Raw genomic sequence first — 18086 nt, forward strand, 5'->3', positions numbered from 1 at the left:
TGTTGTGCTGGAAGTGGCTGTCACAGCAGCGAGGGGCAAAGCTAAGCTCCTGGGCTCATCTTTTCCAGGAGCAAGGAAATGTTTGAGGAGCAGCCCTGGGTGGGCTGGAGGGTGCCAAGGACAGGACAGGCATGGGAATGCCAGCGGCACAGAGGTGGGAAAAACTCCCAGGGAAAAAAAAAACACTGCAGGGAGACCAGCAAGGAGGATTTTCTGCACTTGAGGCAGAAGCAGGGCACACAGCCAGGGAGGTAGACCCAGCATTGCTGTGCCCTTAAAGGCAGCTGAAGCCTTTGGAGGACGGGCAGTGCTGAAGGGATGAACCTTCCAGGCTGACAGTGAATCCACTGGTGTCCTGTTTGCCTCAGAACGCTGCTCAAAGCAAGGTCATCCCATCAGGCCTGCTGCTGAAATACACCCGGAGCATCCTCAGCCCCTCGGCAGCCCTACCTCAGGTGCAATGTAGTCAGGAGTGCCACAGAAGGTCTTGGTGGTCACCCCATCCCAGATGTTCTCCTTGCACATGCCGAAGTCTGCGATCTTTATGTGCCCCTCGCTATCCAGCATCACGTTGTCCAGCTTCAGGTCTCTACAGAAAGAAAGCAAAACCACACGTGAAGTTACCCAGCAGACACATGTTTCCTGACTCCAGGGACTCTCTGGAGAGCGGGCTCTGGCTTTGTCTCACAGCCAGGCTCTTCACAGGATGTTTGGGGAAACAAATAACACGAAGTCAGAGGTCGGTCAGGATGAAGTGGTTAGCTCACTTTTAACCCACCTTGCTGGACAAATCACTTTTAGCTGTACATCAGAAAACACTCTGCTCGAGCAAGGACACAGATTTAACGGATAAATTTTTGTGCCTGTGCAAATCCAAGTGTACTTCAATGTCCCCAGCAATGAAGAAGCACCGACCCAGCACAGGCTCCTGCATCACCTAAGCTACGATCCCCATGGAAATACAAATGAACCATGACTCTGATCCTCATCCACAGGTAACAGCATCTGGCGCTCATTGGGATGCTCCGCTCTACCTGGGGCTCTGGGGACACTCCTGAGCAGGGAAGAGCAGCGGGACACTCATTCAAGTGCTGAAGCAACAGCCTCAGAGCCTGGTCCAGCGGGTGGCAGTGGCTGGATGCTGGGATCATGTTGTGAATGGAAAAGAAGTGCTTGTGTCTGAACCAGAAGCGACAGACTCGCTCTGCTGATCCTGGGATGAGCTGCCCAGAAGCACTCTGGTGTTAGTGGTGAGAAGACAGTGCCCTGCAGCAAAACACGTGGCTCAGAACTGGTCCATGCTGCCAAGGAGCATTTGTGTCATGTGGAGAGAAACACATGAAACAGAGGTGAGAGAGGAACCACAGCTGCTTTCTTAGAAAATGAGGACAAAGACAAGAGCCTTCTCCAAACCCAGCAACACTATGGGGCTCCCTGTGGGGTGTGTGTCCAAGGGGCAGCAGCAGAGACCCCAGCCTGTCCCCACAGGGCAGAGCCACAGTGACCTGCTGAGCATCACACTGTCACACTGCTCCACATGGGGCTGGGGCTCCTGGGGGACACAGGGAAGGAGGAACTCGCTCACCTACCGATAAATGATGCCTTTGCTCTGCAGGAAGAAGAGGCCAATGGCTATTTCTGCTGCATAGAATCTGAAACAGAAGGTTTAAAAGGAAGACAGATAATTAAAGGAGATGAATCAAAATGGAAACCTTTCAAATCCAGTCACACCAAAGGAAACGCTCTGGGCTTACATGACCACAGGAAAAAGACAGCCACAGCATAACCGTACCAGACAGGGATCACAGGAGCATGACACAACCCACCCTGTGCCCGGGCAGGGATGTGATGGGGTCTCTGTGGGCTGGCAGGGGCTGTCACTGCTCGTTACCCAAATTCTCGTTAAGCGAGAGCTGGGATGTGTGGCTGTTGGTTCCTGTGTGCCTGAAACATGGTCTGAGAATTATCTGCCACCTCGGGGAGGCCGAGGAGATAACACGCAGCACCACCGCTTCCCTTGAAGAACATTCTGGGTCTCACAGGACTTGGCCAGAATGCAAAACATCAGGTCAGACCCACTCATGCTCAGTCTCCCAGGAAGCCTCCAAACCTCCCAGCCTGGTGCTTTTTTATTTACCTACCAACAAGAGCAATGTACCCCAAGGATGAGCTGGAGGCACCAGCATCCTCAGCACCAGGCAGAGACTCCTCCCACATCTTCCATTTCCTGCTGGTGTGCCTTTCCCCTCCCTTTCTGCCCAGGGCTTGCACCACAAAAGCTTGTGGCTTGGACTCTATTTCCAGCTGTATGACACGGGTATCAAATATCTACCCTGAAAGTGCCAAACGAGGGCTGCTGAACTTACACAGCATGTGGCTCTTTAAACCTCCCAACCTGCTGGATCTGGTACATTAAGTCCCCACCATTCACGTATTCCATCACAAAATACAAGCGATCCTAAAGAGAAAAAGAGCAGACTTATTAGAACAGGGAATCTGCAGGGATCAGAAATAAGGACCAGGGCGACCAGCAGCTCCAGTCTGTATTCTCTGGGGCAATACATTTACCATCATTACCCTCCCCAAGGGGCGCAGGTGGAGCTCCTACTCACATGTCCATATGAACACATATGCCCATATTCATATGTCCATACAACAGACGTACCAGGTTGTGCAACACTGCCAAAACTACCAACCTAAATCATTGCAGGACATTTCCCTGGGAGGGAGAAGCAACTGCTCTGAACCACCAGAGTGGGACACAACCTGCATCTGAGTGGGTTTTCCCTACCAGCAAACACCTGTGCTCTGACCTCTGCATGTGCCAGTTATGGATGAGAACAGCAAAGGGAGCTATAAAACCAGGCTTAAGACACTCTTCTTACAATGAGCAACTTCCTACAGCCTTCAAAAACCAGCCATGGGGTCTTGATGTGCAGAAGCCCCCCAGCCCTGGACCACCCAAGGGAAGACACGGAGGCTGGAGCACTGCCAGAGCTGCCAGCTCACAATATTTCCCATTCTTCATTTCCTCCTTAAACAAATCTTGCCATCCTTTTAAGGCAGTTAGGAGAAGGAGCCCCTAAGGTATGCACATGTGAGCATCACCTTAATAAGGGCTACGGAGGGGTAATCAGCTCCTCCACCCCAGTGGTGCACAGCACACCCTGACAACAGGCTGGCCTCAAAAGGGATCAATTCCAGTACCTTTGGGCAATCAGGCTCCATAAAAGATGTGGCAGGGATGGGATAGAGGAGAGATTTTGGCTTATCAGATGACTGGGAATTTCGGAGCATTCCCCTCTGTAAATGCCTGCCTCTGCCAAGGCATCCCTCCAGCTGGGCAGCAGGGCCTGGGGCAGGCAATGTCACCTTCAGCAGTCACTGCCACGCTGGCCACCCTGTGACAGTGGCAGGAAAGCACAGCAACACTGTGCTGGTTTGCAGCTGCTGCCTAAATATATTGATCAGCTTCAAGAAGGAAGAATATTAAAAAGATGGTCTCTTGAAACAGCCAGCTGAGCTCTAAAAGTAGGATTTGAGCTTTCCTCATTTGGGTGGAGAAGAGAACGCTGGTGCTTCACAGAAAAAAAATCCTGAATAAAGGCAGCAGATGGCTGGCCAGCCTCCAGGCTGGGAGAGGGATGGGGATGCAGAGCTGTCCTGGCTCTTCTCTATGGCAGGAAGAGATGGAGTCTGTCCAAGCCTGGAGCATCCCAACTCACTGAGCACAGCAAGGTACAGATCTGTAAATACCCCCTGTGGAGACTGGCATGGGGCTGGTAAAACATCTCCACTTCCTTGGGCAGCTAAGGGGCTCCTTACAGTGCTCCTCTACTAACGCACCCTTGCTGGGTCCTCCTCCTGCCTGGCTCCCCACCACCAACCAGAGAACAAAAGTCCAAGCTAGGACAGAGGCCAAGTCCCCTGTCCACCCATTCTGGATCATGTTCCAGTGCTGCTGCTGTGCCCTTCACTGCTGAGCCCCAGTGGGACAGGAGATCATCAGTGAAGGCACAGCTCACCCGGGGACACCCAGTAACACCAAGCTCACCCCCCTGCCAGAAGCCCAGCCTCTGACCAAGGACCTCTTTGGTGCAGAGCACCCCAAGATCCACCAGCTGGAGTAGTGCAGGGCCTCTTGTCCTTCAGTCCCAGGCAGGAGCTCCCTTCTTGCTCATCCTCACGTTCTCCACAAACCGCAGATTTTGGGCTTTGCTCTGTCCCTCCAGTCACTGAACCAGCAGCCCCACCTGAGCACGGTGCTCTGGACTGTGCTCCCAGGAGTCCAAGTGCTTTGTGCCAGCATTTGATAATACACCGTGCTATACATTTTAATTACATTACAAATACGATTACTATTAAGCTACTATAGGTCTGCCAGGAATAATCCTGCGCTGACTCACTTCAGATGCCGGAGAGATGCCGTGTGGAATAGCTTCTCCTGCCACATTTTGATTACTGTGCTGCAAAGCCAGTCCACAGGCTTTAAATACACTGAATGTTTGGTAAATGAAATTTCTGGGATAATATTAAAATGTAATCCTCCTGGATAGCATTGTCGTCCTTCTAAAGGACTCTGCTGATTCCCTCTCCCCACTCCCGCTGACACGTACCTGGACATTTTCATGCAGAGGTTGCTGGATGCTGGGGCAGAGATTGCTTTAAAGGCCCCATCCCACTCCCCCAACTCCCTCTCCCTATTTTGATTTGTACAAACTGAATTTCCTGTGGTTTGTATTAGGTTTCACCCTCAGGTTTTTGATCACAAGGATGAATCCTGAGAAAAAGCGCAGCACTTTGCTGTCAAATCCTAAGGGACATGATGGGCCAGGGGGCACCGAGGGGCTGGGAAATGACGTCCAAGGCCAACAACAGCTCCCTGGTGAAAAACCTCAGGGCTGTAGGTATTGTATGTGACCACCTCCAGTTTCACACACACACGGTCTGGTCATGGAGGCACTTGTGCAAGCAAATGGGACAAGTTGTGAGGATGCCAAGGGCAAAAACAGGGCTGCTTTATTTTTAAGTGTTTATCCAGAAAATAAATGTGAATAAAAGCCAAAATATGTTTTAGAGAAGCTAAAATAGGTGACCAGGGCACCCTGCAGCCCTCCAAAGGGCACCAGCACTTACCATTGTCTGGAAGCAGGAGTGGAGCTGGGTCAGGAACGGAGGCTTCCCAGAGAGGGCCAGGACACGTTTCTCAACCATGGTGCATTCTACATCATCGTCCTGGATAACCACATCCTTCTTCAAGATCTTGACAGCATAGAGCTCGTCCGTGCCCTTCCTCTCTGCCAGCATCACCTGCACGAGGGAGACACAGCAGGATAAAGGAAAACAGGGATCTGCAATGCTTCTAGCTTGGCATGGGCAAAAGTTAAAAATAACAGCTTGCTTATAGTCCTGTGGTTCCCCTGTAACTCTGAAAAGATATTCAGATACCACATGACACAGAAAGCTACCAGTGGTATTATCAAAATTATTTAGGAACCCAAAGTCTAACAAGTAACAGATCTACTTCCTCACCACCTCATCATCTTGAGGAACCCAGTCCAAGGCTGATGTCTGAGCCACCAAAGAATCCATCCAACCTCCCATTTGAAACCAGTGTCACACATCTGCGGATTATTTATTACAAGGATTGGAATGTGCTGCTGCTGGTGGTGCCCACTTCCCTCATTAATCCCACCAGCCTCAGTGAGGATCCCTGAACCGTTCCACCACGCTCCACCAGCGCAAGCTCTTCAGGCTGCTGGCAAAATAAACAGGCTGAAACCACGCTTTGCCTCCCATTTTCCCTCCTCGCACTCTCTCATCACTTTACATCCGAGCACTCAGTGGAAATAAATTGCTTTCCATTTGAAAGAGTCTGCAGAAATCCTCCAGTCACATCAGGAGCAGGAGTTCGGATGGTTTGAAAATAAATTACGAGAAGTCAACATCAATAGGGTGGAACTGAAATGCACTTCAGACTCCAGCAGACTGGCAGAGGAAACACAAGCAGGTCTCACAGAAGACTTCTGAGACACGAAGGGCAGCAGAATTAACCCTCCTGTCAGCCCCAGGCAGATGACATGGGGCTGGAACTCCCCACTGCAATGTGCTCGGCTGCCCCTAAAGCCCCGAGCCCCCTGGGGCAGAGCCTGGACCAGGGCCCAGCAGCCCCTTGAAGGGCTGGGGACAGGGCAGAGTGGTGTGCCAGCCGTGGGGCAGCAAGGCAGAGGACACAGCCTGAGGACAAGGGCAGGGATGGCACTTTTGACCATGGGTGGCTGTGGCTGGTCCCTGTGCTGGGCTGCAGTGCTGGACAGCCTGGCTGTCCCTGACACTCTGCTGGTCGGGATGAGCTGGGAAAGGCACCAGACCCCTCAGTGCTGAGTGGTGTGGAGATCCACTGACACTGACAATTTCATCAGCAGGGCCTGGGCTTCAGCAAAAGCCAGTAAAGAAAAAGATTGTGACCCTCTGCACACACAGAGATTCAGCCCTGGGCACGTGCCCAGTAGCTCGGTAAGGCCTGACCAGAGGGGGCACAACATGCATGGTGCTGGAGGAGGGAGTGGGCACCCAAACCTCCCCGTGTGCCCAGGAGCCTCTGCACAACTCGGCAAGTCTGAGACCACATTTCTGCTCCAGTGCTCCACACTACCAGCCCTTCTGCCACGTTTCACACCCAGAGCATTTTACAGCTTGAAGATTATCATAGGACATGGAAATGGGCTCCCACTGCACTCTCATCCAGAGCTGCAGAGGCAAAAGAATCAGCCCTGCTTGGAAAAACAGCATAAAACCCCCAGAAAAGACTGGCAGCTTGATAGCACAGCAGAGTGATCAGCTGCAAAAATACAAGCAAGCCACATAATTTCACTTCCCTCTATTTATATTACAGAGAAGCACACCCAGGGTGGGCTGTGCCAAGTGCTGCCTGCTCCAGCCAGGAACGTCTCCCTCCCCTGCCAGCCCAGCCCTGGCTCTGGTGCAGCTCCCGGGGCTCCCATGTACCCAGACCAGGGTGGGTGGCAGCAGGGGAGCCCAGGAGACCCGAAAGCACCAAGGAGGACCAAGGGTGACCCTGTGTCCTGGGGCTGGACATGCTGAGCTGGGATCACACACACCCAAGTCCCTGCCCCTGAGCTATTTCCCAAACCAGAGCCCTTCTCCATCCCTCTGTGAGGACCTCCAGCTGCCAGCTCACTCTGGAAAGTAAACGGCATAATTCTGTTTATTTACATTTTTTTTTTTCTCATAAAAAAGCCAATATTTAACTTGATTTATTCCTGTAATATCGAGTATTTCTTTGGGAATGCTCCAGCATAACTGGAGATATCCTGACGCTGAATGTAGAGAAAGCAAGTTCATTAAACTGCATCGAGGTACCGATCCTGGACAGCTGGAGTGGTGGAGAGAGAAAAATCCTTAGCAGCAAACCTGAGCTACTGGTGCCAAAGGGTTAATGAGATTCACTGAAACATGGACCAGCAGCAGGGCTGGGTGGAGGAGGCTGCAGCCCAGGCCAAGCAGGCAGTGCCAGCCCTGGAGAGGGACATCGCTGCCACCAACACAACCGGCGGCTCCGCACGCCAAGGGCAGGACCCACCCCCACAACACAGATCCACGCTCCTCTGCTCCTCCGAGACACGTGGCACCTCAGGCATGGCACAGATCCACGCTCCTCTGTCCCTCTGAAACACCCAGCACCCCCGAGCCAGCACAGACTGGGCAGGCCCATCGCGGTGTTCCCGCGCCGCGGGACGTTGGCGAGAGGGGCTGTGGCAAGACACAGGCACACGTGAGGGTGAGGCTGCATCGCACCAGAGAAACCAACGTGCTGTTTTAATAAGCCCTAATTAGCATATTTATAACATTCTGTTCCAGGGAACAGTTTCTGTCACACATTCCCTTATATAAGCCGTGATGCCGACTGAAGAGTTTGCTAATGTTTCTCAAATTAAAAGAAAGAAGGGGGGGGGCGAAAACCACAACTACACTGGTTCCAGATGCCAGGCACAGACTTCAGAAGGGATTAATTAGCTGTTGGGAGGGAGAGAAAAGGGAGCAAAATCAATGTGGAGTCCAGGATGTGTATATGTGAGTGAGTGAGAGCATCTCAGGCTGTCCTGCTCCCCTGAGCTGCCAACCCCCAGCAAAAAGGGAAACCACCAAGCACTGGGCAGCCCCCTCCCCACAGCACCACTGCCAGGGCACCACAGGCTGATGCCAGGGACCAGCAGGGACTCCCTGTTCTCCTCCTGTCCAGATGTTTCAGTGGATCTCTAAGCTCTTCACCTCCAGAAAGGAAGTAAACATCCATTCCCAGAGAGGCTGGGACCTCCCCGAGCTCAAACACCAGCGACAAAAGGCTGGAGGAGGGACAAGGGACCAGCTGGGAGAGGTGGGTTTGCCCCTTGGCTCAGCAGGTGACGGGTGAGCACCTCTTTCATGGCATCCCCTGCTTGCCTCTGCCACTGACCTGAGAGCTGTGCCTGAAAGCAGAGCAATAGTCCCTGCAATTAAGGCAATTCATTAATCAGACTGGCATCAAGCCATCACCAAAAGCAGCAACACCCAGAGCAGCCCAACCTCCTGCCTGAGAAGCCACCTGAGGACTGGCATTTCCAATGGAAATCATGACAAAGATGGCAAGACCCCAAGAAAATGAAGGCTCCAGGTCACATAATTACTAGAAGAATGAAATTCTGTTACCACTCATGTCTGGAAAGTTAATTAAAATGCTCATGTATATTTGTAATTATTAGAGGGAAAAAAGGCCAAATAAAAGAAGAGCTTTAAAGACACATCCTGCTTCCTAAAAATGTGTCTGATTTTTGTGACACCTCAGGTCTTCACCACTGTGACACAGCAGTCCCACAGTCCCCAGGGGAAACAACAAACTGGGCTCCCATTACCGTGACACCAGTGCTCCCAGCAGGGCAAGGACAGGTCATGCTGGAGTGGCCATGTGGCCACAGCTCAGAGATGCCAGGAACATGGGTGTTAAACACAAAGTGCACAGGGACATGGAGTACCAGACCTTCCCAAAGCTTCCTTTTCCCAACACCATCAGGAAATTGAAATCCGAAAGTTTCATTCGATCTCTGCTCCCGTTGTTGTCGAATTTGGAAATGGCATTTGTTGTCTTCTCATCTGCAGCCTTGGACCCGGTTCCAATCTTGGCTCTCTGCAAAGATGGAGAGGGAATAGGGGGAAAAGAGAAAAATTTCCTGAGAACAGTGTGGAGAAAGGTGAGTATAAAACCAGGGAGTGCTCCTGAAATCCCTGCTCTTTTCCAGGTCAAACCCTACCTTGGAATCTTCTCCACAAGCATGACAGGGACAGCACCAAGGAGGGCAATGGGGACATTACGAGCCTCAACACATAGCACTGCTTGGCTGGTTCCTAGTTGATCCCTGTGAGAGCAACTGGGAACCACATCTGCCCATGACCCCTGTCCCCACAGCCAGTGGGACAGGGCAGCCAGCACTGAGTCATCCCAAGTATAGGACAGAGCCTTAAACAAGCTTATTTTTCCTGCAAGCTGGCACCTGTCACACCTCACCAGAAAAGGATGGCTGAACATAATTAAGGTAAAACACAGGACTTTTCATCCAGCTTCACCTTGGTCACTATCTGATACCGGAGGGAATCCCACTCCTGTGCAGGTTCAGGCTGCGTGTAGGAAGCTGCAGAACCAGCCCCGTGTGCTCCTCCTGCCTCCCCCAGCCCTTGCCAGCTGCTGCAACCACAATTGCTCATTAAGGAGCCTCACAAACCCCCCCATTTTAAAACACAATCTCGGCACCTCCTCCTTGGTCCAGGAGCTCTCTAATGTGCTGAACCACCGTTGGCAAAATCTATCTCACAATTTATTCCATTTTATTTTTTAGAAATATGCGACAGTGTAAGTGCACTGAGCTCAGTCTAGCATGAAATTCCATTAACCCGATTCCAGCAGTTCAATTTGCCTGCTGCTTGCAGCTCCTCCAGATAGGAGCCTCACAAGTAATCTCCAAACCTTTGCTGCTGCTAATTGGTTCTTGCAAGGTTCTCTGTGCTGCAGAATTCTCCATTCAAGGTCACCTGCAGCACCTACAAACAGCTGAAAAACTCCTGCACTGAACACTAAAGGAGTGGTGCCTGCATTTGGTGCTCTCCCCACCATGAGGAGCTCCACCAGCCACCCTGTGGCACACCAAGGGTGAAACAACAGCCGCACCACACTGCTCAGTGTAGCAACCTTCCAAATCCTACTCAAGTAAAAAACAAGATCATCTCCAGTTGAAGAGTGCCTCAGGCACTCAACACTTGACCCTTTGCCATCCGTGAAGCAAAAGCCTTTAGCTGAAAGCTGCTCACTGAACTTGGCCAAAGAGGGATCCAAAGGCAGACAGCTGAACCAGAGCAGCCTCCAGGAAGCAGCTTTATGTTGTGCAACTGCCTTCAGCAGTCCTCACCCCTTGTATCTCAAAGCCATCTTCAAAAGAAACATGTACTTATCAGCAGACAAAATAGTCATATTCTGTGAAAGCCTCTCAAATACTCCATCACAGCTGAAAAACAATCCTGTCAGATCAGATTTAACACTAAATTAACCTCTGTGAAAACGAGCTGTAATAAAACTCCAGGGCAATGTTGGGCTTCCATGACATGTCACCCCAGAGCACATCTCTGCACTTCAGATGAGCCCACGTCCTGCCCACCTGCAGCCCGGCAGCACCAGGGCTGGCCACGGGACTAAACCTTTCCATCCTGAGCAGAGCGGAAAAGAGCAACATGAGGAGGGGGGAAGGAAGAGGATTTTCCTTTGCTCCATCCCAGCAGGCACCCAGGTGAGCACCTGGCACCCAAAGGTGACTCCAGGTCCCTCCTGCTGCCTGCAGCTGCTCCTGAGCCTGTGTCTGGAGAGGGGCTGCTTCAGCCACCACCAGGCTTGCACTTGACCTGAATCTGCAGCATCACAGGGTGTTCACAGAAGACAAGAGAACATACACACACACACCACCATTTCCCTGATAGAACGGGCTCAGCATGAGGCTTGCCCAGGAAGGGGGAAAGTCTTTCCAGAAAAGAGCCTGAAAATAAGAGGGAGATGTCAGGATCATCACCCTGAGTGAAGTGTCTTGTTTTTGCTATCCAGTGTCTCCACCGTGTCTCTGGGTACAAAAGGCTTTTAGGCTGTTTTTATTACACTCCTAACAATCAAACAATCTTGAGACCTCTTCAAAGTTTACAACTGGAGCATGCCAAATACTGCTCACTACTTTTTTTTTTTTTTTAAAAAAAAAAAAGCACTTGACCTTTGTTACCCAGCTCCATTTGTCATAGTTAATTTACTACATCTGAATGTCTGCAACAGCTGCTGACGTTCACATCTGTCAGGCTGTCCCAGCACGTGGCTGATAAGGGCTGAGGATGGGCAGGAGATGCAGTGCAGGGCTTCACTCTGGGCTTTTGTCTCAGGACACTTTCTTGTCAGGCCCAGAAGGTGCCCGAGGTGCACAGGAGGCTAGAGCAGGGGATGGCACCAGGGGCCCCTGGAAGGGGCTTTGCTCCAGCCAGCAGCTCTGCCAGCATCCCTGTGTCTCCTCAGCATCGCCCAGGCTGGCACCTCAGCTCCTTCAGCACGGGCACAATTCAGCTGCACTCAAAGCACAAACCTGTCACACACGTCTTGACTTTGTTGTATTGATTTGTGCTGCTGAGGAACAGGCAGGATCAAGCAGCACTAATGCAGATGGACAGGAGGGTTCTTTCTAGTCCTCATCATGTGAAACACCATGACAGCACCCCTGGCTGCTCCATCTCCACCAGGCTCCATGGCTCAGCTGGCCAGGGAACCATGTGAAACTGAGAAAGAAAGGAGAAACAGGAACCAACTCTCCAGATGCACCAGTATGGTTCATGTCTCCAGGGGTACCAGGTTCACTCTCAGGGCTCTGGGAAGATGTCAGCTCTACTGAAAGATGGCAAAGACCTATTAAATCATTCTGGCAAGATCTTTCATGGCTTATTGACTAGCAAATACACATTCCTGCTTGAAGCCTGTTGGGGAGCTGGGCCCAAATCTTTCAGAGCCTGGCACAGAGATCTCAGCAGCTTCAGTTCACCTCTCTGCAGATCCTTGGTGACACCACCACATGCTGTGCCACCTTACATGCCATCTAAGGGCTAAGAAAGGGTTTCTTTCTGAGATTAGCTCCAAATCCAATTATACTAATATCTCAATTGATCTTAATTAATTCTATTAATTCATACCCAGCAGCATGACAGAAAACACAGACGAATAAATCCTATTATATGGCACCTCAGAATGTGGGTAGAACTGCTGTCCCAGTAATGTGCTGGCACCAGGAGCACACTTACACCAGGCCATCCTGGGACAGCCAGGACCTTTGTCCCTCCTTCATCAGAAAATAGTGCCGAAAATACATTAAATGAAGTATCTCCTTTTTTATCTACACTATACTCATTTTGGCAAACACAAATTGTGATTATGCAGCCCTAACAGAAAGACAAAGGGGGTATGAAGCAAGGCAATGGAAAGGGGGATGATTGCTCTGCTTTCTTTGCAGCAAGAAATAACTTCCTAAAAATAATGGGCTTTCAGACTCCTCCCTGGGTGGGGAGAGGGAGGAGTGATGGGCTGTACCCTGCTCCACACTCCCTGTGCTGCCAGGGAAAGAGCTAGTGGGGAAAGCCTTTCCCAAGGGCATGCTGGGCAGCAAGCAGAACCCCCGAGACCCCAGGAAAAATCCTTTCACCTCAAATTTCTGCCTCAGTTCCTCGTTTCCTTCTTCTCCCTCAGGAGGCACCGGGACGTTGAAATACTCCCCTTCCTCCTGGCTCAGCAGCTTAAACCTGGAGGGACACAGTAAGAATGTCAGGTGAGGGTAGCAGGCAGGACATGGGGACAGCAGGTGCTGCCCAGCCCTCCCGCTAATTCCTCCTGCTCTTTGCTTTAAGCGAGCCCTGTGCAGCCTCCACGTGGAGCTGCCAGGGTTGGGAGCGTTTGCTCAACTGACAAAATGCAAATGAAGAGCTTGCAGGGCTTGGTTTCCACCAGACACAATATCTATTCCCAATTACTACACTTCACACAGAAAGGTAACACAGCTCCCAGGCACCCATGGCTGGGGAACAAAAAAAAGGAAAAAAAAAAGAAAAAGGAAAGAAAAAAGGAAATTGGGCAGCACGTGTCCTGCTGGGGGAGACAAAATGGAAATGAAGAGACCATTCAGTGGGGTGTTACAGACCCACCATGCAAACCCTCCCTGGGGTAAGGAGGGGTGGTAATTGCCCACTTGGGTGTGTTCCCCCGGTGTGGAGCCCTGCCCCTCAGGCTGTGTGGCTGTCCCTGCCACGAGTGGCAGCACAAAGTGTGTCCCCAGCCCAGCCTGGCTCCCCTGCATGCCTGACAAAGCCACACTGCCTCCTCAGTATGGAAGCTAACAGAATCCAAACGGAAAATGCTGGAAAATGCTTGTCCTGGCAGGCGATGCTGTCTCCTCCTGAAGCCTCTGCAGGGAAGGCCTGCGGGAGCACCAGGAATGCTGGGCAGAGCAGCCTGGGCTGCGTGTGTCTGTGGCAGGGAAAAGTCCCGGAGCACTGAGCAACCCTGCAAGGGGCAGGAGGACACAGGGGAGGTGAGGCAAGGCCAGCCCTGTCCCCAGGGACACCCCACAGCCCCACAGGGCACCATTCCCACCCATCAGAGAGGTGGAGCAGAACCTTACAGGGAGCCAGGCTGACTGGGGGCCCTTGAGCAGGGGGATGCTGGCAAAGAGCAACGGCTGCCACGCCTTCCATCGCACACAAAAGGACCAGGACACACAGTGCACACAGCATTTTTTAAATAATTGCAACTCTCACCATCCATCGACTCCTGACTTCTGCAGCTCAGAAATCCCAAAGGACAAGGAGCCCATGAAGTCATTCCTGCTGGTCAGGTCCCAGTCCCAAATCTCCACTGACAACCGCCTGTCTTTGTCTGCCTCTTTCAGTTGGCTGGGAGAGAGGAAGAAAAAAGGGAAGGTTTTATTCTGGAAGCTCTGCTACACCACCACGCCCCTCCACACTCTGTAAGAACATGGATGCAAAACGAAGGGAAGGTCTCCAACGACCACTCAGCTCTCTTATATTTAATTTCCCAACCACATCCATTTCAAAGGGAGGACAGAGAGTCCCTGCCCTCAAACACTCAGCTGTGACCAGGGGTCAGGGCAGAGGTTTGAGCATTTCTAAGTCACACTTGCAGGACTGAAAATAATTATTTCTCAGTTCAGTCAGCTTATTGTCTCTGAATAATTAAGTCAGACCAAATAAAATCACACTAATTCTTGGGGGTGAGAAAAATAAGTTTCCAAGTTTAAACATTTTTCTTTTACTTACAATTTAAATGTCTCGTTCCACTCAGGATTCAGGGAGCACTTGATAGTTTTGGTCTTCTGTTTGCTTTCATTTTTGGGGTCAGGGATTAATTTAAGCTTCACGTAGGGATCTGACAAGCCATTCGGATCCATAGGAACTAGGTTTTTAGCATCTCTTACTGGGGAAGAGGAACAGGAATAAAATCAGTTTTCAGATTATAAAAATACCCAACAATTGACAACTTCCCTGTGTGCCAAGAGTAAGTGTGAAAGGAGTGATTAAAACCAGAATTAAAACTGAATACATGCAGACATGGACATTACACGAGGAAAGACAAACACTTACCAGTGCAAAGCAAATACAGCTCTAAGGGACCAGGAATGCTGAAGGATCGACTCCAGAGATTATTTTCACTTCCTGATAGGATGATTGGCTGTTTGCTCTCAGTTTTAAACAGTTTAAAGCTGCTTTCTTTCCTCCTGCACCTTGGTAAGCAAAACTGTGCTGATCTGCATCTTTCTGTTGGGAGCAGCAGGAGCACAGAGATGGTGCTTCCCAGGGAGAGCAGGAATAGCCCCAGAACAGCCACAAACAGGGAACAGTAGAGCCAGAAAGCATCAGCACAAGGGCTGAACTCTCCTCTGGGTCCCCTTGGGACCAGGGGAGGCCACCAGGAACCATGCAGGCCCAGCAGCATCACCCCAGCTCCAGGAGCTGAAGCATCTCCTGGGGGAGCAGGAGCCCAACAAAGAGCAGGAGAGGGGAGAATTAATCTGTGTGTGACCTCGACTTCTTGTAATTGGATGCAGCTTTGACAAATGAAATACAATCAGGGTGATCTCAATCTCTTTCCCTAGATTAAGTCAAAGAGGGTTTGTCTTCTGGGAGAAGGGTCTTATCTGCCCTCAGCCTGAGCAAAGGTATCAGAGATAAAGTCCGATGGGACATGATGCAGCACAGCCATAACCAGGGGAAAAGTTGCTTGCAAGGAAGTCCAGAGCAGAAACTCCCCTTCGTGGCATGTTGGGAACAGGGAACACAGTGCTGCCTGAAATCCCCTCAGATCACACCAGCACCTCTGCTGTGAGGTTCATTGGGGTGCAGTTTCACCCCTGTATCCTAATCCTGAGGAGGAGAGGAGGGTCAGCAGGAGGCACAGGCAGGAACTCTCAGCAGAGCCAGGGCTGGGGAGGGCACAGAGCCCCCAGGTGTGGCACCTGCTCTGCAACAAACCCAGCGCTCAGGAACACACCCCCCCCGGGGCCCAGCTCAGCAGCCCATGTCGTGCCTCCTTCCACCTGTAACCACTTGCCATGATACCAGCAGCATCAGTTCTTTTCTATAATGTCCTGACAACTGCCTTCATGTGCCATTTAACAAATGAATAATTCTTTAGAAGAAGTTTGGACATAAATACCAGCTCTGCACCTCAGAGGAGGCACAGGAGTTATTCTGTGGCTTCATTTGGACTCTCCGTCCAAATCTTCTGCAGAAAGGTTTGTACCATCCAGGCAGAAAGGCTTGCAATCTGCTGCAGGGAATCTTTAAGTAATGAGTTTAATTTCCAAGGCCCCTGCCAAGGCTCTGAGCTGGCACAGCTGGAACACCTTCCTCTCCCTCGCCCCATATCAGAGGAGAGGACGAAGTATTTTTTCATTGCCCTTATAAGCTTTTATCTGTGCCTTTTTGATGGGGAAAAAACCAATCTTTATAACCACATTCTTGATTTAGAAAACAGAAAAGTGCATTAGAAAGAAGTCCCCCCAACACTTCTTCCCCCCACCCCCCGAGGGCAGCACCCACAGCGTGAGCAGCAGAAGGAACCCCGGGGCTGGAAGGAGCTGCTGGCTCTTGGGACTCAGACCAGACCATGTCCCCTCAGAGGGACAAGATACAGAATTATGTCACGCTGGCTCAACGCTCTGACTTTTCATGTTTCACCGTCCAAAAGGCCAGTGTAACATCCTCTGGGGACAAATGAAGAAGCCTTCATCATTTCTCAGGCCATTGTTCACTTCTTTAAGGAACAGGAAAAATAATTCCTGACCCTCACGGTCAATCAGTTTATGCCCTGAAGCATGAGATTTGATTACCTCATGTTATTATCTCAGCAGGCAGACCTAAAAATTTCATTAATGGGAATAATCTTATCTATTCATTTAAAAAAACAAAATGCTTCTGCTCGACCTTAAGCAACTTCCTGACTTTTCAAGCAGAAATCAACACTTAAGTGAAAGAAAAATAAAGACCTCCAGAAGTGGAGCAGTGATAAGCTCATGTTGGGAAAAAAGTGCTCCTCTCCAACCTTTTACAGCATTTCTTTGACAGTTAAATTTCATGTGAAATAGTTTTACATCTGTCATATTCTGACAATTTTGTGCATCATTAAGAAGTAGTAGCATCATTATTAATAGTGATGAATAAGAATATTACAAACCCGTTTAAAGCATCTGGTTTTAAATCACTACAGCTGAGGAGCTGCCCTTGTTCAGGGTGGGGTCAGGATGAGGTGATGATGCTCAGGGGGATTTCTTGAAGGAAAAGCCCCCCCTGCCTCCGGCACTGCCAGGAGCTGCAGTGCTGGCCTGGGGACACTGCTCCACTGACATGGGAATGAGATGTCACCCGCTCTGCCTTGCAGGGCCAGGGCAGGTAGAACTGGTTGAATGATATTTCAATAATTTCCCCTGCAAAATTTGCAGTAGTTTCCAAATAAATTATTCAGACAACACCTTTTAATGAGTCAATGAATTCTGTGAATTACTCGCCCAGCTGCAACTGCAGGAGCAGGCTTAGGAAGGGACACTTCTTTCAGACACCCCCATCTCCAATGGACAACATGGGGAGAAAAACGACTCTAATGAACGTCCAAAGCAGGAAGGAGCACAGCCCTTGCAGGCAACTTGTTCTGGCCATGGAGGTCATGGCCAGAAGCTGCAAGGTCCTTCCTCCAGCTCCAGCAGGAGCTCTGCCCTGGGGACCTGGGCCAGGCAGCTCCAGAGCAGCCAAATGTGGCAGGATCAGGGAGGGAAGCAATGCCTGGGGAGGACTCTGCAGGTCGCCACCAGCAAAGCCTCCCTGGAGACTACCTCACCACCAGTCCCACCACCACCCAGCATGGCCCTGCTCAGCTCTGCTGCCAGCCAAGGGGGTGGCAGGCACCGGGGATGGTTTCTGACCCTCTGCTCCCAGGACTGTGTTTCACCTGGGGTAAAACCAGCCCTGCAGCAGGCAAAGGGTGCTGGTGCCCCATCAACAGTGCCCAGGGAAGGCAGATCACAGCCCCAGGAGGTCTGCTCCCCTCCTCCCACCCTGCCCCCCTACCCCACAAAGCCTCACACCCAGGGGTGCAGGAGGGGCCACGTGGAAGGGCTGCAGCTGCCCCATCACCTGCCTGGGGACACATGTCTGTTTGTGGCTGGTTCCCAGCTTTCCATGGGAAGGTTAGATCCATATGCTGGATAAATAAAGACCAGAAAGTTTTTTGCTAAATATGCAGTGCCATATGGGGGCTCACTTTTATGTTAAAGAAAAAAGCCTACAATAAATCCCACTCCTACCCGCTCTCCAAGACAGCTTACGCTGGCTGCCAAATCCTTTACCTTCATCTCCGAGCAAGCAGGGCCATAATTCTGCTTCCCAGTGCCCACCATAGGGAACAACCCTTCAGAAAGCCCTGCTCCCTGAAAGGAGAGGTTGGAGCTCAACCACCTCAG

The 18086-nt window shown here is 51.0% G+C and overlaps 1 protein-coding gene across 2 annotated transcripts in view; it reads right to left on the minus strand.

Annotated features, from left to right (window-relative positions):
• Positions 1–18086, minus strand: part of PRKCB (protein kinase C beta) — a 100389-nt gene that overhangs the window by 24519 nt on the left and 57784 nt on the right. For both annotated transcript variants that reach the window (XM_051632207.1, XM_051632206.1), the window contains exons 6-13: positions 14392–14548; positions 13873–14007; positions 12765–12861; positions 9038–9184; positions 5137–5310; positions 2367–2458; positions 1590–1652; positions 451–589 (exon numbers count right to left, since the gene is read on the minus strand). In XM_051632207.1, coding sequence (XP_051488167.1) covers positions 451–589; positions 1590–1652; positions 2367–2458; positions 5137–5310; positions 9038–9184; positions 12765–12861; positions 13873–14007; positions 14392–14548 — 1004 coding nt within the window. The remainder of the gene's footprint in view (positions 1–450; positions 590–1589; positions 1653–2366; positions 2459–5136; positions 5311–9037; positions 9185–12764; positions 12862–13872; positions 14008–14391; positions 14549–18086) is intronic.

The sequence above is a fragment of the Apus apus genome, chromosome 14, assembly GCF_020740795.1.
Source record: "Apus apus isolate bApuApu2 chromosome 14, bApuApu2.pri.cur, whole genome shotgun sequence".
In the NCBI taxonomy this organism is placed as follows: Eukaryota; Metazoa; Chordata; class Aves; order Apodiformes; family Apodidae; genus Apus; species Apus apus.